The sequence below is a fragment of the Ostrinia furnacalis genome, unplaced genomic scaffold (assembly GCF_004193835.3).
Source record: "Ostrinia furnacalis isolate ACB-3 unplaced genomic scaffold, ASM419383v2 OfSCF3271, whole genome shotgun sequence".
NCBI classification, from domain to species: domain Eukaryota; kingdom Metazoa; phylum Arthropoda; class Insecta; order Lepidoptera; family Crambidae; genus Ostrinia; species Ostrinia furnacalis.
Window position 1 is genome coordinate 230,282 of NW_021133510.1, and position 18,859 is coordinate 249,140.

General features: G+C 37.7%; 2 protein-coding genes across 2 annotated transcripts in view; one reads left to right on the top strand and one right to left on the bottom strand.

Annotated features, from left to right (window-relative positions):
* The window catches only part of LOC114357599 (Stork-head domain-containing protein knockout), a 57,905-nt gene extending 45,408 nt beyond the window's left edge, over positions 1–12,497 (top strand). The window contains exons 5-7 of the mRNA XM_028311302.1: positions 7,632–7,859; positions 8,562–8,716; positions 9,236–12,497. Coding sequence (XP_028167103.1) covers positions 7,632–7,859; positions 8,562–8,716; positions 9,236–11,113 — 2,261 coding nt within the window. The 3' untranslated portion in view covers positions 11,114–12,497. The remainder of the gene's footprint in view (positions 1–7,631; positions 7,860–8,561; positions 8,717–9,235) is intronic.
* Positions 12,498–13,542: 1,045 nt separating this feature from the next.
* Positions 13,543–14,873, bottom strand: LOC114357607 (uncharacterized). Its single transcript, XM_028311310.1, has 2 exons — positions 14,699–14,873; positions 13,543–14,622 (listed from the first exon to the last, which is right to left on the bottom strand). The coding sequence occupies exons 1-2, from the start codon at positions 14,738–14,740 to the stop codon at positions 13,957–13,959; spliced, it is 708 nt and encodes a 235-aa protein (XP_028167111.1). The 5' UTR covers positions 14,741–14,873; the 3' UTR covers positions 13,543–13,956.
* Between the last annotated feature and the right edge of the window lie 3,986 nt (positions 14,874–18,859).

Here is an 18,859-nt window from a genome sequence, read left to right on the forward strand (position 1 = left end):
ACCCAGGATGAGTGAGAGAGATGAACAGAATCGAGGATACTGAATGGGTTACAGAGTCGGCCCCCGGAATGCCGCTTTGTGTTTAGGAATTATTAATCAAGTTCAAATGCACTTTGAGTTGCTACTCAATTGAAGTTTATTTGCTATGACACTTGTAGAGGGTTTTGTTTGAAGTAGATATGAGATAATGGATGGTATCGAAAGTGGTTATTCTTAAAACCTTTTTAAAGTCTTTATGATGGATATGTAATACTATTTGAAAGCTGTTTCAGTATGTCTTAGTTGGGTACCCACTGCACTTATAAAGTTAGAAAAATCCCAATACAGTTAAATCTCAAAATAAATAACACTTTCTCATAAGTACCTAAGGGGTAATTGGGGTTCATCGATCGATTTTTGATATTTCGATGTTGGTGTGATATAAAAACTTTCTACATTCGAGCACCACAATTGTCCCTTTCGGTGCACCTTGGAAATCGATGCTAAGCTTTTAGGAAAATGTAATTTCATTTGTATTTTCTAGAATTTTCAATGTTTTTTGTTTTAATCAACTGGATTCGAATTCCGGATTCCAACAAGAACCTTCCACACAGACATTTCCTCCTCGCTACCATCGCCCTGGTTCGGTTCATCCTAGTTCGAAGTCGTATCGATTTGTTACTACTAATACGGATCTAATCCGTTCCTCATTGGCCATCGTAAAAGGTTGCAAGAATGCCGGCTGCATTTATATGCAAAAAGATTAGCAAGAAACGCAACGGGCTTATTGAGTTTATCTGGTGATTATCCTACTAATAGAAACGATACCTTAATAATAGTCTGATGAATACGTTTTATTGGTGTCGTGATAGTATTAAAGAAAAAAAAAACAAATCATTCAACGATTTTTTGAGCAGCAGCATCATCTAATAATTGCAAAATATTTATCTTAGGCATTTTTGAGACAACCATTTGTCATCTATCAAGCCCTTTTTAATTAAGGGTATTAGTTAATTCTGGACTTCGAACTTCTAATGTTAATTCGGATCATTTTGTTAGAGGTCCATAGACTGCAAAAATTCGGCAAACCTGAGACAAACTTGACTTTCACTGCTTGGGTATAAATTTTGACGGTCAAGCTCTATATTTTGCCTACACAGGAGTTCCAGCAGTAGGAACGAGAAGGTGTGAAATGGGAATAGTATCGTATACACACGTACGTGTTAAACATATTTTTTCATACAAAACAACCATGAGATACTTTAAACATTATACTGTATTACTTTTTCAAACGTACGCAACCGCAAAACGTGCCTTTGTCCGGCTTTATTTTAATCTCCCTTCATAAAGGTCCATCATTCACTCATCCATCAGCTTTCATATCATCTGGTCCTCATTACTCCGAATACTTCTGCCATAAAACGAATCGTTATTCGTTAACGATGATACCGAAGCGTTTCCACGAGTAATGACATTAATAATGTCATTAGTAGGTAATGATGGCACACGCACTGAGCAATTCCACTTTTCAGGAAGTGGCCTTGGATAGGGCGATTCCATGAACTGAGCGTTTTTTGTCTACAGATCCGATGTTATTAACTATCTGTAGGTACCTAATTTAACTGTTAAAATGATTCATGAGATATTTGCATGCAACTCGACTAATTTTTACTGGTTTTCAGTAAGTGTTTTTTTAAAGAAAAATAATATCTACACCAAATTTCCCTATAGTGTTGTGTCAGCATTTAAAGCTAAATAATTTATCTAGAAGTCCAAAAAAGTCATTTATGTATTAGGTACTTTTTAACTGACTTCATGTAAAATGAAAATCCTTGGGGGAGACCTTTGTCCAACAGTGGACGCCATTTAGGTGAAGCGAACGAACGAACTTTTGTAAAAATATTACGTTTCAGTGTCATTTACCCCAAGCATCAGACTAATGCCAGTTTTCACCATCAATCCCTAATTTAGATAGAGCTGGTAGCCGGTACTTAGTTCCCACCGCTGCAACTCCTGTGTAGACAAGATCGCTAGCGCTTGTGGTCCTCTACGCTGTATTATGGCCACAGCCTATGGCTAATTTGCAGTTTCTTCTCTCACCATTCAAGTCAAACTCGCTACGCCAATGAATCGCAGTCTGGGCAGGTTTTTGTCGCGGAAACCGATATTATGCAGCGACTCTACGTAGATGTTTTTTATAAATTACAGATAGTATCAAACAGATATGCATGGTGTGCATAAAATTATAAATGCATCAGTATGAAATTGAAAGATGCATTTACATATATTATCTCTTCTTACTTCCTATACATGCAACTGTGACATAATAACTGATTGGTATGTGGATGTAGGTAGACAAGGAATAGGTAGGTTAGGTGGGTACACTCGCGGACAACTTGTAGGGTTCTTTCTCTTCATTATAAAATACTATAAACTGAAAACTTGTAAAAGGTTGTACAACCTTTTTGAAAAGGTCTTACAAAAAGAAAAGTTTTAGTATTTTAGTTTAATGTATTTTTGTCCTACATACATTTTCAAGACCTCACGAACCTTTTTAACCGACTTTAAAAAAGGAGGAGGTTATATTTTTTATTAGCCTCTATTGCTGGCAGTTGAGCATACAAGTTCGCAAGTAAAAAAAATGTGTAAGTACCTACAATAAAACGCATCAATAGAATAATCAATAACAAAAAGCTTAATTAATATTGACCTATTCCATGCAATTATCGACACACGAAATCCAAGAAACCAGCTCTTCAACATTTCAAATACGACCTGTTAGATTACAAGTAATTTTCCGTTATTAATTAAAGGTAGGTATGTACTCGTATCTCCAGAAAAGGCATATTCCACTTAAGTCCAAAAACCTGTACGTTGCCCCAGAAATGTGGATATCATCGTGTAATAAACAATTTTCTGCCTGTCGAAGGATATTAATTTACTTGAAATACTAGCTAAAGCTTTTAAATATTTTGATACAACCTAATAAAATAATTAAGAACTCCTTTTAAGTAGGTACAGGTAGGTAGATACTCTACAAAACAGTCGAAGCCACGATTTTAAATATAAATTAATGTTTTAGTTTATCATTAGGTGTTCCGTCTCTATTGCAGGAGATCAAGGATCTGGCCTACACTTCCCTCGCAGGCCAGGTTCAATCAACTGGCTTTGCGCCTGCGGCTTCGCCCGCGTGAAAAAAGGGCTGTTTTTAGGGTTTTCACATTAAAAAAAGATTTGGTAAAATTGGTCCAGGCGTTGTCGAGTTATGCGCTTACAAACACATTTTGCGATTAATTTTTATAATTATAGAATAAATGTTTTGATATGATGACTTAAGTATAAGTATATTATTTACATTACATTGAGTAGAGTAAAAAAACATGCCAACATACAGTCAGACTTTAAACAATTTTATGTCATATACAGCCAAACGGGTTATGCCCCTTTTGGTCAGGTCAGCATAATCTGCCCGCTATAACTTGTATTCTGCAAGTTATAGCTATTTAAAAGAAAGAGGCCTGATGATCTCATTTTTAATCAACACAGGCTTTAAGGACCAAAGCGGCATAACCCCCAGAAAATAAACACACTCGCATGCAAATGCAACTGCATTCTTGCAGAGGCTGACCGGTCGTAGTGTTGCCAACACTTGGCATTTTAATCGAGATAGCGAGCACTTAGCACATGCGTGCTAGATGCACCTCGTAGGTGGTGGAAAAAAGGTGAGTGTAATCCAGATTGATTAAGAGTTCCGTATATGAAAAGGAGGCTGACAATAGTGACTGAGTTTCTTGCGTTGCTGCATCTCAGCACTGGTCCATTTATTGTCCCGAAGCAGTGGTGCGTAGGGTTAATAGGTACTGGGACGTGTGTAAAAGTGCTTTTTCAAAACCCTATTTGCAAAATTAATTAGTTTTATGGATACGGCTGGAAACGGAACCAAAATCGGTTTAGTATTTAGTAAAGAGATATCTTTTGATAAAATTTCACTCGAAATAGCCATTAAAAGAACACGTAATAGTACCTAATATGAAACGAAATACTAATGGATATTTGTTATTAAATATTTAAAATTTCAGATCAATTTGCTTTTTCTTTAAATGCAATGCACCGTTAACCGTACAAGGCATAAGTGCCTTGCAACCTAACCAATATAAGAATAATAAAAACACAAGCATTCACTAAAAGTATGATCATTTCTGAAGAACATGTCCCAACATATAAAAACGTTGAGACTACCTACTCTCAAACAGATTATCTCATAGTAACGTTTTTTATCTATAAATGGAACTCTACGATATGAAAACAAGGCATATGCGTAGGCGCAGCCTGCCTCGCTTACAAGCTCACTTAACTTTTATTAGCCTTTTAGCTGCTAAGTGAAATGCCAGGCAAACGTGCTGTGACAGTGACAAATAGCTTTATTGCCTACATAATAACGGCCATTATTAATTGTGGAACAAAAAATATTTTTGATGATGCTCGACAAATATGGCAAGGTAATAAACAATGGTTAAAGCCGTATTTAAAAAGGACCTTGATGTATATTCTTTAATGCATATTTTACTTCATAATTTGATTTTTTTCTTTCGCAATGTTACGTAGGCTTTTTTTTACCTAAGGAAGGACTATACCTACGTACTTTTAGAACATGCTGAAAGAAAGGACAATAGATGCAGCAATTTCAGACAAGGAATTACTAGACAAGGAATAGATTTTCGTACCAAATTTTCACACTTGACTGTAGGTGTAATTAATCAGCAAGCACGATTATACAAATAATGAAATACTCTGAAACATGTTAACCTAAATGTGCGGTTAACATACTTACATGTATCCTTACCGAAACAAAATGGGAACTCATAAAAACCCCGCCGTTTTACGGTCCGTTAACATATCGCGTTAAATATTATTACAAAGCGTGCCGCTGTTGCACTCATCTGTTTATGATTTTCGATACCGAGAAATTCGCAAACGCAACGTAAAGGTGCGCTAAAATTATGCGCGCGACATTCCAAGTTTATTTCTGTGATGTGGAGTAACGGCTTGTGGCGAGGATGGACTCCAGTATTTTAGTGTTTCATTTGATATTTAACAGGGTAAATTCCTGTGATTCTGGAGCACATGTGTGTCCCTAAATATAGGGAATACTTAGATGCTGCAGAAGTTTGCGCAGTGAACGCATGATGAATTACAACTTTCATTGCACAGAAAGAAAAAAAAGTACAAAATGCGTTCTTAACGCGCTGGTAAGTTAATCTTACAAGTTATCTCTGCAATATTCAATCTTTGTGCCTTCCATTGATATCCAAAAATGAGCACTGTAAAAGGAGCATAATAAGACACATTTTTATGAGGCACTCATTCGTAAGTCCCTACCTAATTTCTATGGTTTTGATAGACTTGAGAAATACTCATTTTCTTAGTCTTAGCTAGCGTTTAATCCTGTTACAAAAGGACATAGCCCACTCCTATTTCAGGACGCTGGCATCTTAATAGCGAAGGATTCCACTCGATCTTGCTCATCTGTGTTCACGGATGGCTAAATATTTAGACAGCGCGGCGTTCCAACTTCCTCGTGCGCCTGCGCGTGAATTCGCTTTTGCCCGTTATGACCTGCAACGTGGAATCTGGGCGATTTGTGCAAACAGTCATTGTAAAAGACGCATGGGCCATGCTTCCTTGTTTACAGTCTTGGCTTGAGTGGAAAATGTGGTCCCCTAATTAGATGGTAAACATGTTTGCTTATTGTTAGAAGATAGCTGGAATTTGTGCTTGTTAGATGTTAACATAGGCTTTCATGACAACAAATTAGTTATCTGCCCTGTTATTTGCTAATTTCTGGCAAGCAACAGTAACAATAATATAATGTTGGAAACTCAGCCTCCTCAAAAGTGAGGTGAACAGGAACTTAACTTTTGATGAACTGAATTACTTTACTCAGTTATTAAAAAGTTGTGATAGCAAACGAAAAAGAAACAAAACTCGTCGGCATTTCTATTAAGCTTTTGTATCTCTATACTTGGTGCCTAATTAAGCCAAAAGATATTACAGCTTCATTGAAAATTTCTCCCGCCAATAACGGCGTGTTTACAAAAGGAACACTCGGATTATGTTATCTGTGGCGCTGTCAAGTTCACAGCTGATTTACGCGGGCAGTTGCGTGCACGCATCTCCTTTGTGCGTCAGCGAGCGCACGTGGCGCAATGAATTATGCTCGGCTGGTTTGTCGTGCCATTCCAGGCATTGATTCGTGGAGTGTTTGAATTTTTCTGGCTGTTCACTATCGTTTTTAACTTTTTTAATTCGAGAATTTTAGGATTGTTTTACTGATCTGTTGTGGTTTTGCTACGTGACAGCTCCGGGATTTTTGGGCTTTTACAAAGTCCGGAGTTTTCATAAGTTTACAAAAAAGCTACTTCTTATTCTTTTGAAAATTCAGGCGTACTGAAACTCTAAAAATCAAAATGGACGTCATGCTATGAATTGAATGAGTAGGTAAGGTATTAGGTTTTATAGCATAACAGTTATAGTTAGATTGTAGTTAGTACATAGAAAAAGTCTCGAGGACTTCAGTAAGTACAGGGAGTCATCTATCATCATCATTTCAGCCACAGGACGTCCACTGCTGAACATAGGCCTCCCCCAATGACTTCCACATCGCACGGTTGGTAGCGGCCGGAGTCATCTAACTAAAGCATGAATTTACAGTTTACACCAAGCAATAAGACTATCCGCATTTCAATTTCCATTTTCATCCGACCATAATGACTATAGCAGGCAGTAAAATGTTATATCAATTGCCCATTAACTCCGAGCCAAATGTTCTGCACCAAGATCAATGTTACTCCGTCTGTCGAGGGACCGCGAATTATTGCTATGCAAACATTCGTCAGGAGAATGCGTCCGCGGTTCGCGCCAATCCTTGTTCATTAAATCCTTGTCTTAATGGACGATAACCGAGACGGACACAGCATGAGTATTGCAACTTAATGTATGGGAGCAGGTGTTCGCAACGTTGTGGAATAAACGAGGAACGATACCGGGGATTGGATGTTGTCATGGTTTAATTTAGATGCTTTCGAAATATCACGGAATGGTATGATACCGTGGATGATGTTTAAGGCGTAATTATAGGTAGTTTGAACTGCGTTTGTGACACTTGGGCAAGTACCTACACCTGCTGTGGATAGGCTTATACAGGTGGTCAAAAACCGAGCACTAGGTATAGGCATTATAACATTTTGCAAGAAAATTGTATTGTATGAGAAGTTGTCGTGTTGTTGTTGCGTTCTTGTAAGATGATAAGTATGTAGGTAGGTAGGTACTATACCGCGTGACATCAGAAATAATCTCTCCTAAATCTTATAATAGATTAAGTAGATAGAGATCTCATTTTTTATGCATAACAAGGCAGGTATTTGGCTGCAATCGCACCTGGTGTTAAGTGAGATGCAGTCTAGGATGGTACATATCTGCCCTGTAATTGCCTATTCACTTTCGCCTTGAAAAGGCCTGGATTATAGTGTTTGGGTAAGATAGCAGCAGGCAGCGAATTCCAGTCCTCAGCTGCTCGCATTATAAAAGACCTAGCAGCTCTGGCTAAATTACCTAAAATTACACCACACTCAATATAACCGTTCTTTTTCCAGGCAATCCCAACGACAAGATTCTGTACGGGCGCCCGAACAAGCGTCGCAGCGCGTCCTTCCCCGCCCCCCGCTCGCTCGACCGCCGCCACTCGCTAAGGATCTTCGGGTCTTCCAGCAAGTACTTACAGCGATGTGCCTCAACAAGGAGCCTCCACCACAAGAACGCCAATACAACCGACAGCAGTTCCTCGACTGATTACCCGCCGAGCGTCGAATCCGCATCACCGAGTGAGTATTGATCTTGAAATAAGCACTTCTTTTTTGCAAATAGGCTTTAAAAACGCTGTTGGGGAAAGCCCTCCCCCAAAGATTTCCCTTCCCCTTATCTAAGTGGTAAGTATTACTTTCACCCTACCAACCAATAAATGGGCGAGTGCTGGAATGAAGCAGCGCAAAAAGCTCATCACATTGTTGTTATTATCTGATGTCAGAGAGGAGAGAATGGGCTTAATGGATTAACTTAATATCATTTAACCCACACTTCCGCAAAATAAAAAAAGCATAACAGAACTTGGCCAATCTGCGTCTATCCATATTTATAGAATACTAGCTTTCCGCCCGCGGCTTCGCCCGCGTGGAATTTTGTCTGTCACAGAAAAACTTTATCGCGCGCGTCCCTGTTTCAAAAACCGGGATAAAAACTATCCTATGTTCTTTCCCGGGACTCAAACTATCTCTATGCCAAATTTCATCAAAATCGGTTGCGAGGTTTAAGCGGGAAAGCGTAACAGACAGACAGACAGACAGACAGACAGACAGAGTTACTTTCGCATTTATAATATTAGTTGGGATGCCGTCATATTTTTTAGTCTATAAACTCGCTAGGTATCTGCCTTTGACCCCGCTAATGGTAACTAAATATTGTCTAGCAAGCATCAAACGAGTGCTGAAAACAACGTTTGTTTAATTCTCTCCCGTATATCCTTCCAGAGAAAGTGTCCCTGCTGTCCCGCTTATTCAGACGAAGCGGCCGCAGCAAGCAGACGCGCGCGATGAGCACCTTCTCTGCCCAGTTCCCGCCCACCGAGTGGTTCAACTCGAAGGCGGTGCACCTACATTGCGTGGCTACGCAGACCAACTCAAAGGTAAGCCTTATGTAGCCTATGGGCATCTTAATGGTAGGGAAAAGTCGGCCGTTTGGTGTAGTGGTTCGAAACGGGCTACTATTCCGGAGGTAGCGGGTTCGATTCCCGCACAGTACAAACATTTGTGTGCATGAACATATTTGTTTGTATTGGACTGGGTGTTTTCTATGTAATAATAAGTATGTATTTACAAAAAAAAAAAGTATTTAAGTATGTTTATATCCGTTGTCTAGTAACCATAGTACAAGCTTTGCTTAGTTTGGGACTAGAAGCGCAGTGTAAAATGTCTAAAATATTTATTATTATATTTATTATTATTAAAAGGCCTATTTAAAACTACGTACTGCCCTTATCAGATTTTTTAATTGGACTAATACTTCCTTAGTTTTGTGGTAAGGTAGTTCGAATTTCTTAATTTAGGTTTTTGGGTCCGATACCCTGCTGGGATTAAAAACAATGGAGTCACGTTTATATTAGGTTAATAAATATGGGCTAATGTTTTTGTTTCGTCTGTTTCAGGAATCATTGCAGAGTCAAACATCTTTCGTTTCATCGTATTATGACGGATCAGAAATCAGTAATCGGTCGTCGACGCTGCCACGAAGGCACAAGAGGCACCTATCCACCGAATCGGGCCTAGCTGGCTCAGTCCACTACGACCACTCGCCTGTCAGGCACTCTAGCCCCAGCTCTGGGAGCCTACCCAGATCTACACTAAGCAGGAGCTCCACCAACAAAACTATTCTGGATCACTTCGGATCCCCGCAAAGAAACAGCGATCCCAAGCTAAGAGACAGCCCCAGTGGCAGTCTAAGAAGAGTCGACTGTTCTAATTCAGACCATATCATGTCAACTAGCGGCCCTTCAAGTCTTGAGAGCACGAGCACACACAGAACACCCAGGAAGGATGTAAAAAACGGGCATTCGGACCAAAACTCGCCCATGAAAAGAAGCTACCACACGAGCGGGAGCAGCGGTCATTCCAGTCTAGAGTCCCACATATCAGACCGCACTTTGAAACCTTCGCCTAGTCACACAAATTCACACAGCACGCCCGGGTTGAGTCGGGCGCAGTCTTTGGTCAAAGTGCAGAGTTTGCAAAGCTCTCCGAAAAGTCTTCACAAGTACCGAACGAAACCACCCATTGTCGGCGGAGAAACAGTAAAAAACGGGAAAAGCACATCACCTAGAAGCTCGCCAAAAAACTGCCCAAACACCCCCAAAAAAACCGCAACCCCGCTGCATAAAACTTTAGGATCAAAAGTAGAAAACCCATCGACGACTATGTTGGCCAGTTCTAATTCTAACAACTCGATTACGCTAAAAGTTACCACGAATACGATTACACAAAACGGTGGTGGCACAAACACCAAAGTTTATGTACAAAATTCGCCTGTAAGGTCAGTAATTACTTTCGAAAATGGTAAAGTCACTGAGACGAGCAATGGAAGCAATATTTACATAATTAACGATGACAGACAAGTGGTATCGGTATCCCAAAATGGAGGCACGAATCAGTCGTCAAAAAACCCAACTGAGACATCATTCGACGTCTGCGTGGAGAAAAATAAGCAGGTTTACCAAGAACAGGAACCAATCAAAGTACAAGAGAATAAGTTCAACAAGAATTCTATAAACGATACGGGTATGAATAACAATCGTAAACTTTCTTTACAAATAGGCGGGGCGACAAATAACAACAGTTTCATATACAAAAACCAGTTGAATAACACTAACGAAGTTGCCTCTAATCCCGCCTCGCCGGCCATACATAACAATATCCACATCCTGGAAACGACTACAAATAGCAACCCTTCAACACCAACTAAAAGTTACGACAACGTGATTGGGTCATTGGGTAGTCTAAGATACCAGAAGAATTCCTTTTCATCCGCCAACAGCGGGATGCAGCCGAACATCAATTCCAACAGCGAATTGAAAAGCGTCGATTTGTTGAAGAAGGCAGCAGCGCTGCAAATGCTGAACGGGCTTCCAAATGTAAATAATCGAATGAGTTCAGATTCAATCGCCAACTTGTTGACGAAAGCGATCGACCAGAAACCAGTTGTGCTGGGATCGGAGCCGAATTTGGCGCTGAAGAATCAAGAGCAGATAAAGGACATAAACACGTCAGCTGAGAAGATAAACTGTTTAGAAAACAAGCAAAAAAGGTACAGCTTGAGCCAAGATAGCAAGAAGGAGAACCAGGATTTTTACAATTTTCCGAGCTTAAGCGATTTGAGCTTTAATTTCACTAGTTTAGCTGCTCAGAAGATATTGAAAGGGGTCAGTATAAATAGTGTGGACACGCTTGTGGAGCTGAACATGGCTGCAAACTCCGAGAAGCAGAACAATCGAGACGTGGCAGCCGTGTGCACGGACTTCGGCCTTGTATAGTACTTAAACGTTATTTTTTTCTGTTAAAATGTACAATAGTAGTATTAACATGTACAATTTAAGATAGCTGTATAACTTATTCTTAACTACACGTTAACAACCTTTAGATACAAACTACATATTTAGTTGAAACCTTGTACTCGTTTAAGATTTTGTACTCCCAACTTATTGAATTTATCTTAATACTATTGTATCCTTCTAATTACATTTTGTTTGTCTTTACTAACTTATCATCAAATTATCGAAGTAGAAATTATATATCCGTGCATATTCGTATACGACGTATTTATCAAGTACAGAAATTCTAAGTTTGTACAACACTTTGAATGTAACGACAATAAGGTTCGTAACTACCACCTGTGAACATGTGGCCTAAGACAAAATGAAATTTAGTGCCTCATAAAATTAAGATGTTTTTTTCAATTTTGTAGTAATATTCTGTAACCTTCCCCTTCACTAGCTTTAGGTATAGGTACCACACCCTGCAAGGTTGCGCTATTCGACGTTTTGAACTAGTTAGTTAGTGTAGTAGGCGTGGCTTAAATGCATGCTATCTCACTCTGTAAGACGGAAGAACGTGCTCACATTTTTTTTAAGGAGTCTTATCTTTTTTCATATTACCTTATTGTGCTAATGAATATCTGTTTTTGGAAGTAACGCAATAAAACTTTTTTAATGCAAAGGAGAATAGTCGTCTAGTGCAACCTCTACTAATGTAGTTAATACTAAATCAACGTTTTACACTCATCAGCACTCCTATTCGTGCCATCACATTTCCAGTGAAAAAGTTGAGTACAAACTAGAATACCTAACTCCATACAAACAGAGTCCATCCAAAAATGGGAATTTATAGGAATGTCTTTGTAAAATGTATGTCATGTTTAAGTGCCATAAATAAAACCATAGTATTACGCTTGATGTGGACGACTAGGAGGTTATTCCAGTAGAATCAGAATCATTAATTAATTAACTTCTAGAAAATACAGCCTAATTATTGTTTCACTTTCAGTTTACATCACATTTTTCAATGAAGAACCATCTTGAAATGACCTGTTTTGTTTATACATATGTATCTCCCAACAAAAATATTTACCTATATACGATGTAGGTACGATTCTCTACTCTACACGCGGTACTCTGCCCACACGGATTAAAAACAGTAGATTTTGAATTGTATGTCTTCGACGTAAAGTTCTAAATGAAGGTATCTACATTTAAGCAACAATAAAACAAATACAGAATTAAAATTTTATGTTAATAAGCCATGCCTGTCTCTGATGGAATAATCTCCTGTCAATGGGAATTGATATTTAAAAATTGGAATCCGTTAGTTCCTGTACTCAAGTACAGAAAAGGGTAATATTTATTCATTAGGGAATGTAATCGGAAGTCATCAATGCATATTAGTTTAAGGGTTTAGTAACGCCATTCATGTAAAAATGTATTAACATTATAAGTTGATGCTTTAAGATTTTTGTTTTATTTACCCCAAGCTTCCAGTAAAAGAAATTTCAGAATCGTTTTAAACTACGAGCGCGCGTAAAGATCGCATTCCACATTCCATAGTCTCATAGTACAACTTGCCACCGCGAGTCAATGTACATAGAGCGCCATCTCTTGGTGGTAGGTAAAATTGTTTGTACAATCAGTTTTCTGTACAAATGGGTTTTAAAGCACTAACATAACAGTAGGCGTAACACTTGGCGTATATTCAGTGAATGAAAATGTAGATTTTCACGTAACTGTAATGATTTCGCAAAGCAATTAGACTTGACTGTACGCGCGCCGAGCATTACATTGTTACGATAGCAAAAACATGTAACAATGTGTGGCATTGTAATTTTTGTATGTAATGTACATTTTACTACAAGATGCAACAATTTTAAGCTTGATTATGTCATTGCCTAAAACATGGCATAAAGTAGATTAGGTATTACTGCTCTGGTAGTCTGACAAAATAGCCTAATTTAATCAAGATGATTTAGTAAAGAATAAAATTAAGAAGAAATGGATAATAAAGCATAAACAGGCATGTAAGTAAACAGTATCTTTGGGTACCCTTTTACTTTTAAAAATCTGTTTCAAAGGGAAAGCAGGCCTAATCAAGATTTAAACAGAATATTGGCAGCTATCAAAAATTCTGTTGATTGATTGATATTGAATAATGATAATGATAACAATAATCAGTTTGGTGTCTGTATAATAAATTGTAATGTAATATGATCAGATCCCACAGACTAATATAAGTTACATGAGTGTTGAACACTAGTTTAACTATAGTGTGGTGTGACCATTTATGGTTACCACAGCCACACCACACTGGTAAGTACATAATGAGTTAACCCATTAGTGTAACATGCAACTTTTATTAGTAAAGGGGTAACATGGTAAAATATAAAATGCACATGATATGATAAAAGCCATATAATATTTATTTAGAATTTTATATCATACTTAAATTATTCATTTCCATAAAATAGTGCTACTCAATTTAATAAAAAATTTACTACTTGCTAGCATAAATCATAAAAATACTTACATATAGTTTATAGATAAAATAAGTGCCCAGATATTATTAAGTAAATACTAATAGCTCAGACTTAAAAACGTAGGTATTCCAAAGACATAATAAAACTACAAATGCTTACAGAACAACCGAGTAAGAATCATAAAAACAATGAAAAACTACTGGGATATTATTAGGCTAACTAGAGGTAGTATGTTACGACAGCACCAACATCGAATTAATATGAACATGCCAATTTATGTAAAATATAAAAATTTATTAAATCTAATTAAGTAACAGACTCAAACAGGGCCTACTCTAATGCCGACTGTAGATGCTAAGAACAGGTTATAGTGCTGTGTTCCATTACGTCCGCTAGCACTGGCTCGGTTTCCGTTTGGCTTTTTATTGAATTCAACCAGTCATCCGTGGGTTGTATTTTCTTCACGTCACTATCAGAACTTTCACTTTTCTCCTCCTCGGGTACATCAACGACTTCCACTTCGATACTTTCAGAGGAATTTAAACTAACATCACAGTTTTTTATTGGAGATACGCTCGCATCTAGATCCCGAAACTTCTTTGCAACATCCTCACTCCTTATATTGACAAAACAAACACAGTGATCGGTCCTAGTAACCTCTTTTAAAGCAGCCTCTTCAATGGCTTCTAGTTCCATATTATCGTCATCCTTCGTCACCTCTTCTATGGTCTTATACGAGTACATGTGATCATCATTGGGGCTCACGTAATCTTCTAGTAAAAAAGTGCTACTATCAAAATTCAACTTCTCGAAATCGATTACACCGTAATTACTTACATTATCTAATAGTGCGGACTCGTTATCGTATCGAATTTGTATGTTCTGAACACAATTCCTTATGAAGTCTTTGTCGTCTTGGCATTGTTTACGTAAAGCATCCAGTTGTCTTAAAGTTTTTAGTTCCCTCGCTTTTAGGCTGGCGTATATGCGGGCAAAAGACTGCCTTACAGTTCCTTTGAGCTGTAAATAAAACAAGGACCATATAAATATCGATATAAACAAGAATAACGAAGGTTTTCATTATAAATTTACTTACATTTTCTATATTTTGGTCAAAATCATCTGAATCACTCGCCATGTTTACGTTTTTTGCCTGACACTTCCAATCTGACAGCCGAAGTGTATAATGCTGCCATAGTCTTATCTACTAAAATCTACTAAAAAAAAAATTATTCAAATCAAACAAAAATGTTTCAACCATTACTTTCAACGCGGGACACGATGGATAGTAAATAGGGTTTTTCACAAAGCGTGTTTTCACAAACATTTATTTGTTTAAAAAATACCTACAGTTAAATAGAATACGTTCGCGTTGCGCGTTGGTCTGAATTTTTGATGAATGACAGTTTTTTTTAAAAACTGATAGTTTGGCTAAAAAAAAATATTTTATCTTTTCATTTGGTCCATTTTGAATAAGTCTTGAGTCCTGCCTGACAGATTTTGCTTTCGAACTATTTAAGCCGTGTTCGTTCGTTCCAGCCAAATGACGTCTACTGCTGGACAAAGGCATCCTCCAAGGTTTTCCACAATGAACGACCTTCACCAGATCGTCTGTCCACTTAGTAGGGAGCCTGCCCACGCTACGTTTTCCAGCGCGTGGTCGCCACTCGAGAACTTTTCTGCCCCAACGGCCAATAACCGTGTACTAATGGCTTAGTTAGTGACTCGTACTAAACTTTATTAGCGCGCGCCCAAATTTGCTCTTTCAGAAGATAGAAAGTTCCGAAAAATTAAAAAAAAAAGTGAAAGTTACTTTTTTTGGATCAGACGACAAGAGAAAGGTTAATAAAATTAAACTAAACGTGTACAATTTCCATATTTTATTTGAATCTTTAGTTATTTAAAAAAAGTCACTTTTATTTGCCAAACCATTGCCATTTGGCTACGGAACCCTAAAAAGGTTCCGTAGCCAAATGGCAGAAATTGGAACCCTTATAGATTCGTCATGTCATGTCTGTCTGTCCGTCTGTCCGTCCCTATGTCACAGCCATTTTTTCCGAAACTATAAGAGCTATACTGTTGAAACTTGGTAGGTAGTAGGGCATGNAACACAACATTCTAGCTGAAGAACAGAAAGGCTGCCGTCAAAACCACAAAGGTTGTAAAGAACAATTAACAATAGACCAAGCAATACTTAAACATGCACATAAATACAATAAAGATTTACACGTAACATATATAGATTATAAAAAAGCTTTTGACAGTGTCCCTCATTCTTGGCTGATTCGAGTGCTCCAAATTTACAAAATTAATCCCACAATAATAACGTTTCTGGAAGATGCCATGACTAAATGGAAAACCGTTTTATCTTTATCTACTAAAAATACTAAAATCAGTACTGGTGAAATACAAATTAGTAATGGCATTTTCCAGGGAGATTCATTGAGTCCTTTGTGGTTTTGTTTGGCGCTAAACCCACTATCTACATTATTAAATAACTCTAAGTGCGGCTATAACCTAACTAAAGAAACAAAAATAACACACTTAATGTACGTCGATGATATCAAGCTATTTTCAAATTCAAATGAAGACATGAGACACTTAGTAGATTTGACAGCTAATTTTAGTGATGATATACATATGACTTTTGGAGTAGAAAAATGCAAAACGTTACACATTCAAAAAGGTAAAATAATAGCGGGAGACTACAATATACAAGAAGACTTAAATATAACAGCAATGACTACAGAGGATACATATAAATACTTAGGGATTCAACAAAATAAATATATCAACCATACACAAATAAAAAAAGATCTTACTGGTGAATACATACGTCGAGTTGAGCTAATATGTAGGAAGCAACTTAATTCCAAAAATCTGTTCAAAGCACTAAACACATACGCGATACCGATCTTAACTTACTCATTCGGAGTTATCAAATGGACAGCTACAGATATAACAAACCTACAAATCAAAACCAGAACAACATTAACTAAAAATAAGTATTTGCACCCAAAATCAGCAATAGAACGAATGTCAATTAAAAGATACAAAGGTGGAAGAGGGTTAGTAGACCTAAAAATACTATGGCAAAGCCAAATAAATAGTCTTAGAGATTTCTTTTATACGAAATCGAATAGTATCATTCACAAGGCAGTTATAGAATCAGATGAAAACTTTACCCCACTTAACCTTTTGAATACAGATAAGATCTATCAGACAGCACAGCAGGCAGAGCAGGAAAAAATAGAGACATGGCGAAGGAAACAATTACATGGCAGACACATACACGACCTAGAGCAACCCCATGTAGACACTGAGGCTAGCAACAAATGGCTTAAAATTGGTTATTTGTTCCCTGAGACTGAAGGCTTTTTGATAAGCATTCAAGATCAGGTTATAAATACCAAAAATTACAGGAAGCACATAATAAAAGACCCCAATGCACAGGATGATCGCTGCCGAAAATGCCATAGATACCCGGAAACCATCCAACACATCATAAATGCATGCCCATTATTAACCCAAAATGATTACACGCACCGGCATAATCAAATCGCTCACTATGTTCACCAGAAATTAGCTATTAAACATAAACTAATTTCCGAAAAATCTATACCATATTACCAATATGAACCGAAGACTGTGCTGGAGAGTCCCAGTTTCAGAATGTACTTTGACCGAGCCATCTTGACAGACCGCACCATTCATTGCAATAGACCCGACATCACCTTGGTAGACAAAGTTAATAAGATTGCATTTCTAATAGATATAGCTGTACCTAACACCCACAACATCAAAAATACTATTTCAGAAAAAATACATAAATATTCAGAATTAAAAGAAGAGATACTCAGAATTTGGAAGCTAAACAAAGTATACATTGTGCCACTGGTGCTCTCCAGCACTGGAGTCATACCCAATCATCTGCTCAATAGCCTTAAAGTTATAGATCTCCACGAAAATTGTTATATCACGATGCAGAAAGCGGCAATACTGAACACCTGCCGTATTGTTAGGCGGTTCCTACAGGATGAACCAACTATTAATGTAACAGGTATTTCATAAATCTATGGATCAGATACTTGGCTTGGCCCGTATCTGGTCTAACTTTTACCAGCATTAATGCTGAGATAAAATATATTTACATATAAATAATAATAATAATTGGACTTTCAGTATCGGTGTTCCACCCGCATTCAGAAGCTCCGATGTTATTCCGTCATCACCCGGTGCCTTGTTGTTCTTTAGCTGTTTGAGAGCCATCCTAATCTCGTATAGGCTGATGTCCGGGATATCTTCGGTATAGTGTCGAGTTAGCTTAGCTCTTGGATCTGAAGTTGAGCTATCAACGGGTTTGGTGACCGAGGTATATAGCTGTCCATAAAACCTCTCGATCTCACCCAGAACCTCGGCTTTTGTTGACGTTACACTACCGTCCGCCGTCGTTAGCTTAACAGCTGGCTTTGCCCAATAGAGTTGTCTCTTGCGAACACTTTGGAGCCTTGGTACCGCTTCCACATTGCATTACAATAATTGTTTTTATTGATATGACTAAAGAAGCGTGTTCTTGTATGAGTTATTAAATTATCTAAAATCGTAGAAGAAAAACCGAAAAAACCGAAAAACCCGGATTTATAACTGACAAAAACCGAGTTCCAAATTGTGTCGGTTATCCGGTTTTTTCGGTTATCCGGTTAACCGGTTTGCATGCCCTAGCTAGGTAGATGTATTCTGTGAACCGCATTAAGTTTTGATGCAAAAATAAAAAAATAATAATAAATATTGGGGGCTCCGACTTAGAACTGAAACTCAAAAATTAATTTTTCATCAAACACGTCATACGTGTGGGGTATCTATGGATGGATAGGTCTTCAAAAATTATATCGAGGTTTCTAAAATATTTTTTTTCTCAACCGAATAGTTTACGTGACAGACGCTTCCAAAGTGGAAAAAAGTTGGTCTAACTTCTAAAATAAGAAAATGAAAAATCTAAAAAAAACATTATGATGTACAATAATTACTATAAAAACTATCAACGGAAATTGTTTTGAACGAGGTCTAGTAAGTATTTTTTTTAATACATCGTCAATCGTAAACCGCTTATTACCGCGTAATCTTTCATACAAATAACTCAAATAAAAAAAAAAACATTAATTAAGGGTACGGAACCCTTTGTGCGTGAGTCCGACACGCACTTGGCCGGTTTTTACTATAGTCGAAATCGACCACTTTCTGTCTCATTCCATAGAAC

Bases quoted from the DNA above. Each gene is read 5' to 3' on its own strand.
- LOC114357607 (XM_028311310.1), bottom strand. From the start codon at position 14,740: ATGGCGAGTGATTCAGATGATTTTGACCAAAATATAGAAAAT. The intron at 14,623-14,698 runs GTAAGTAAATTT...TTTTATTTACAG, and splicing joins TTGACCAAAATATAGAAAAT to CTCAAAGGAACTGTAAGGCA.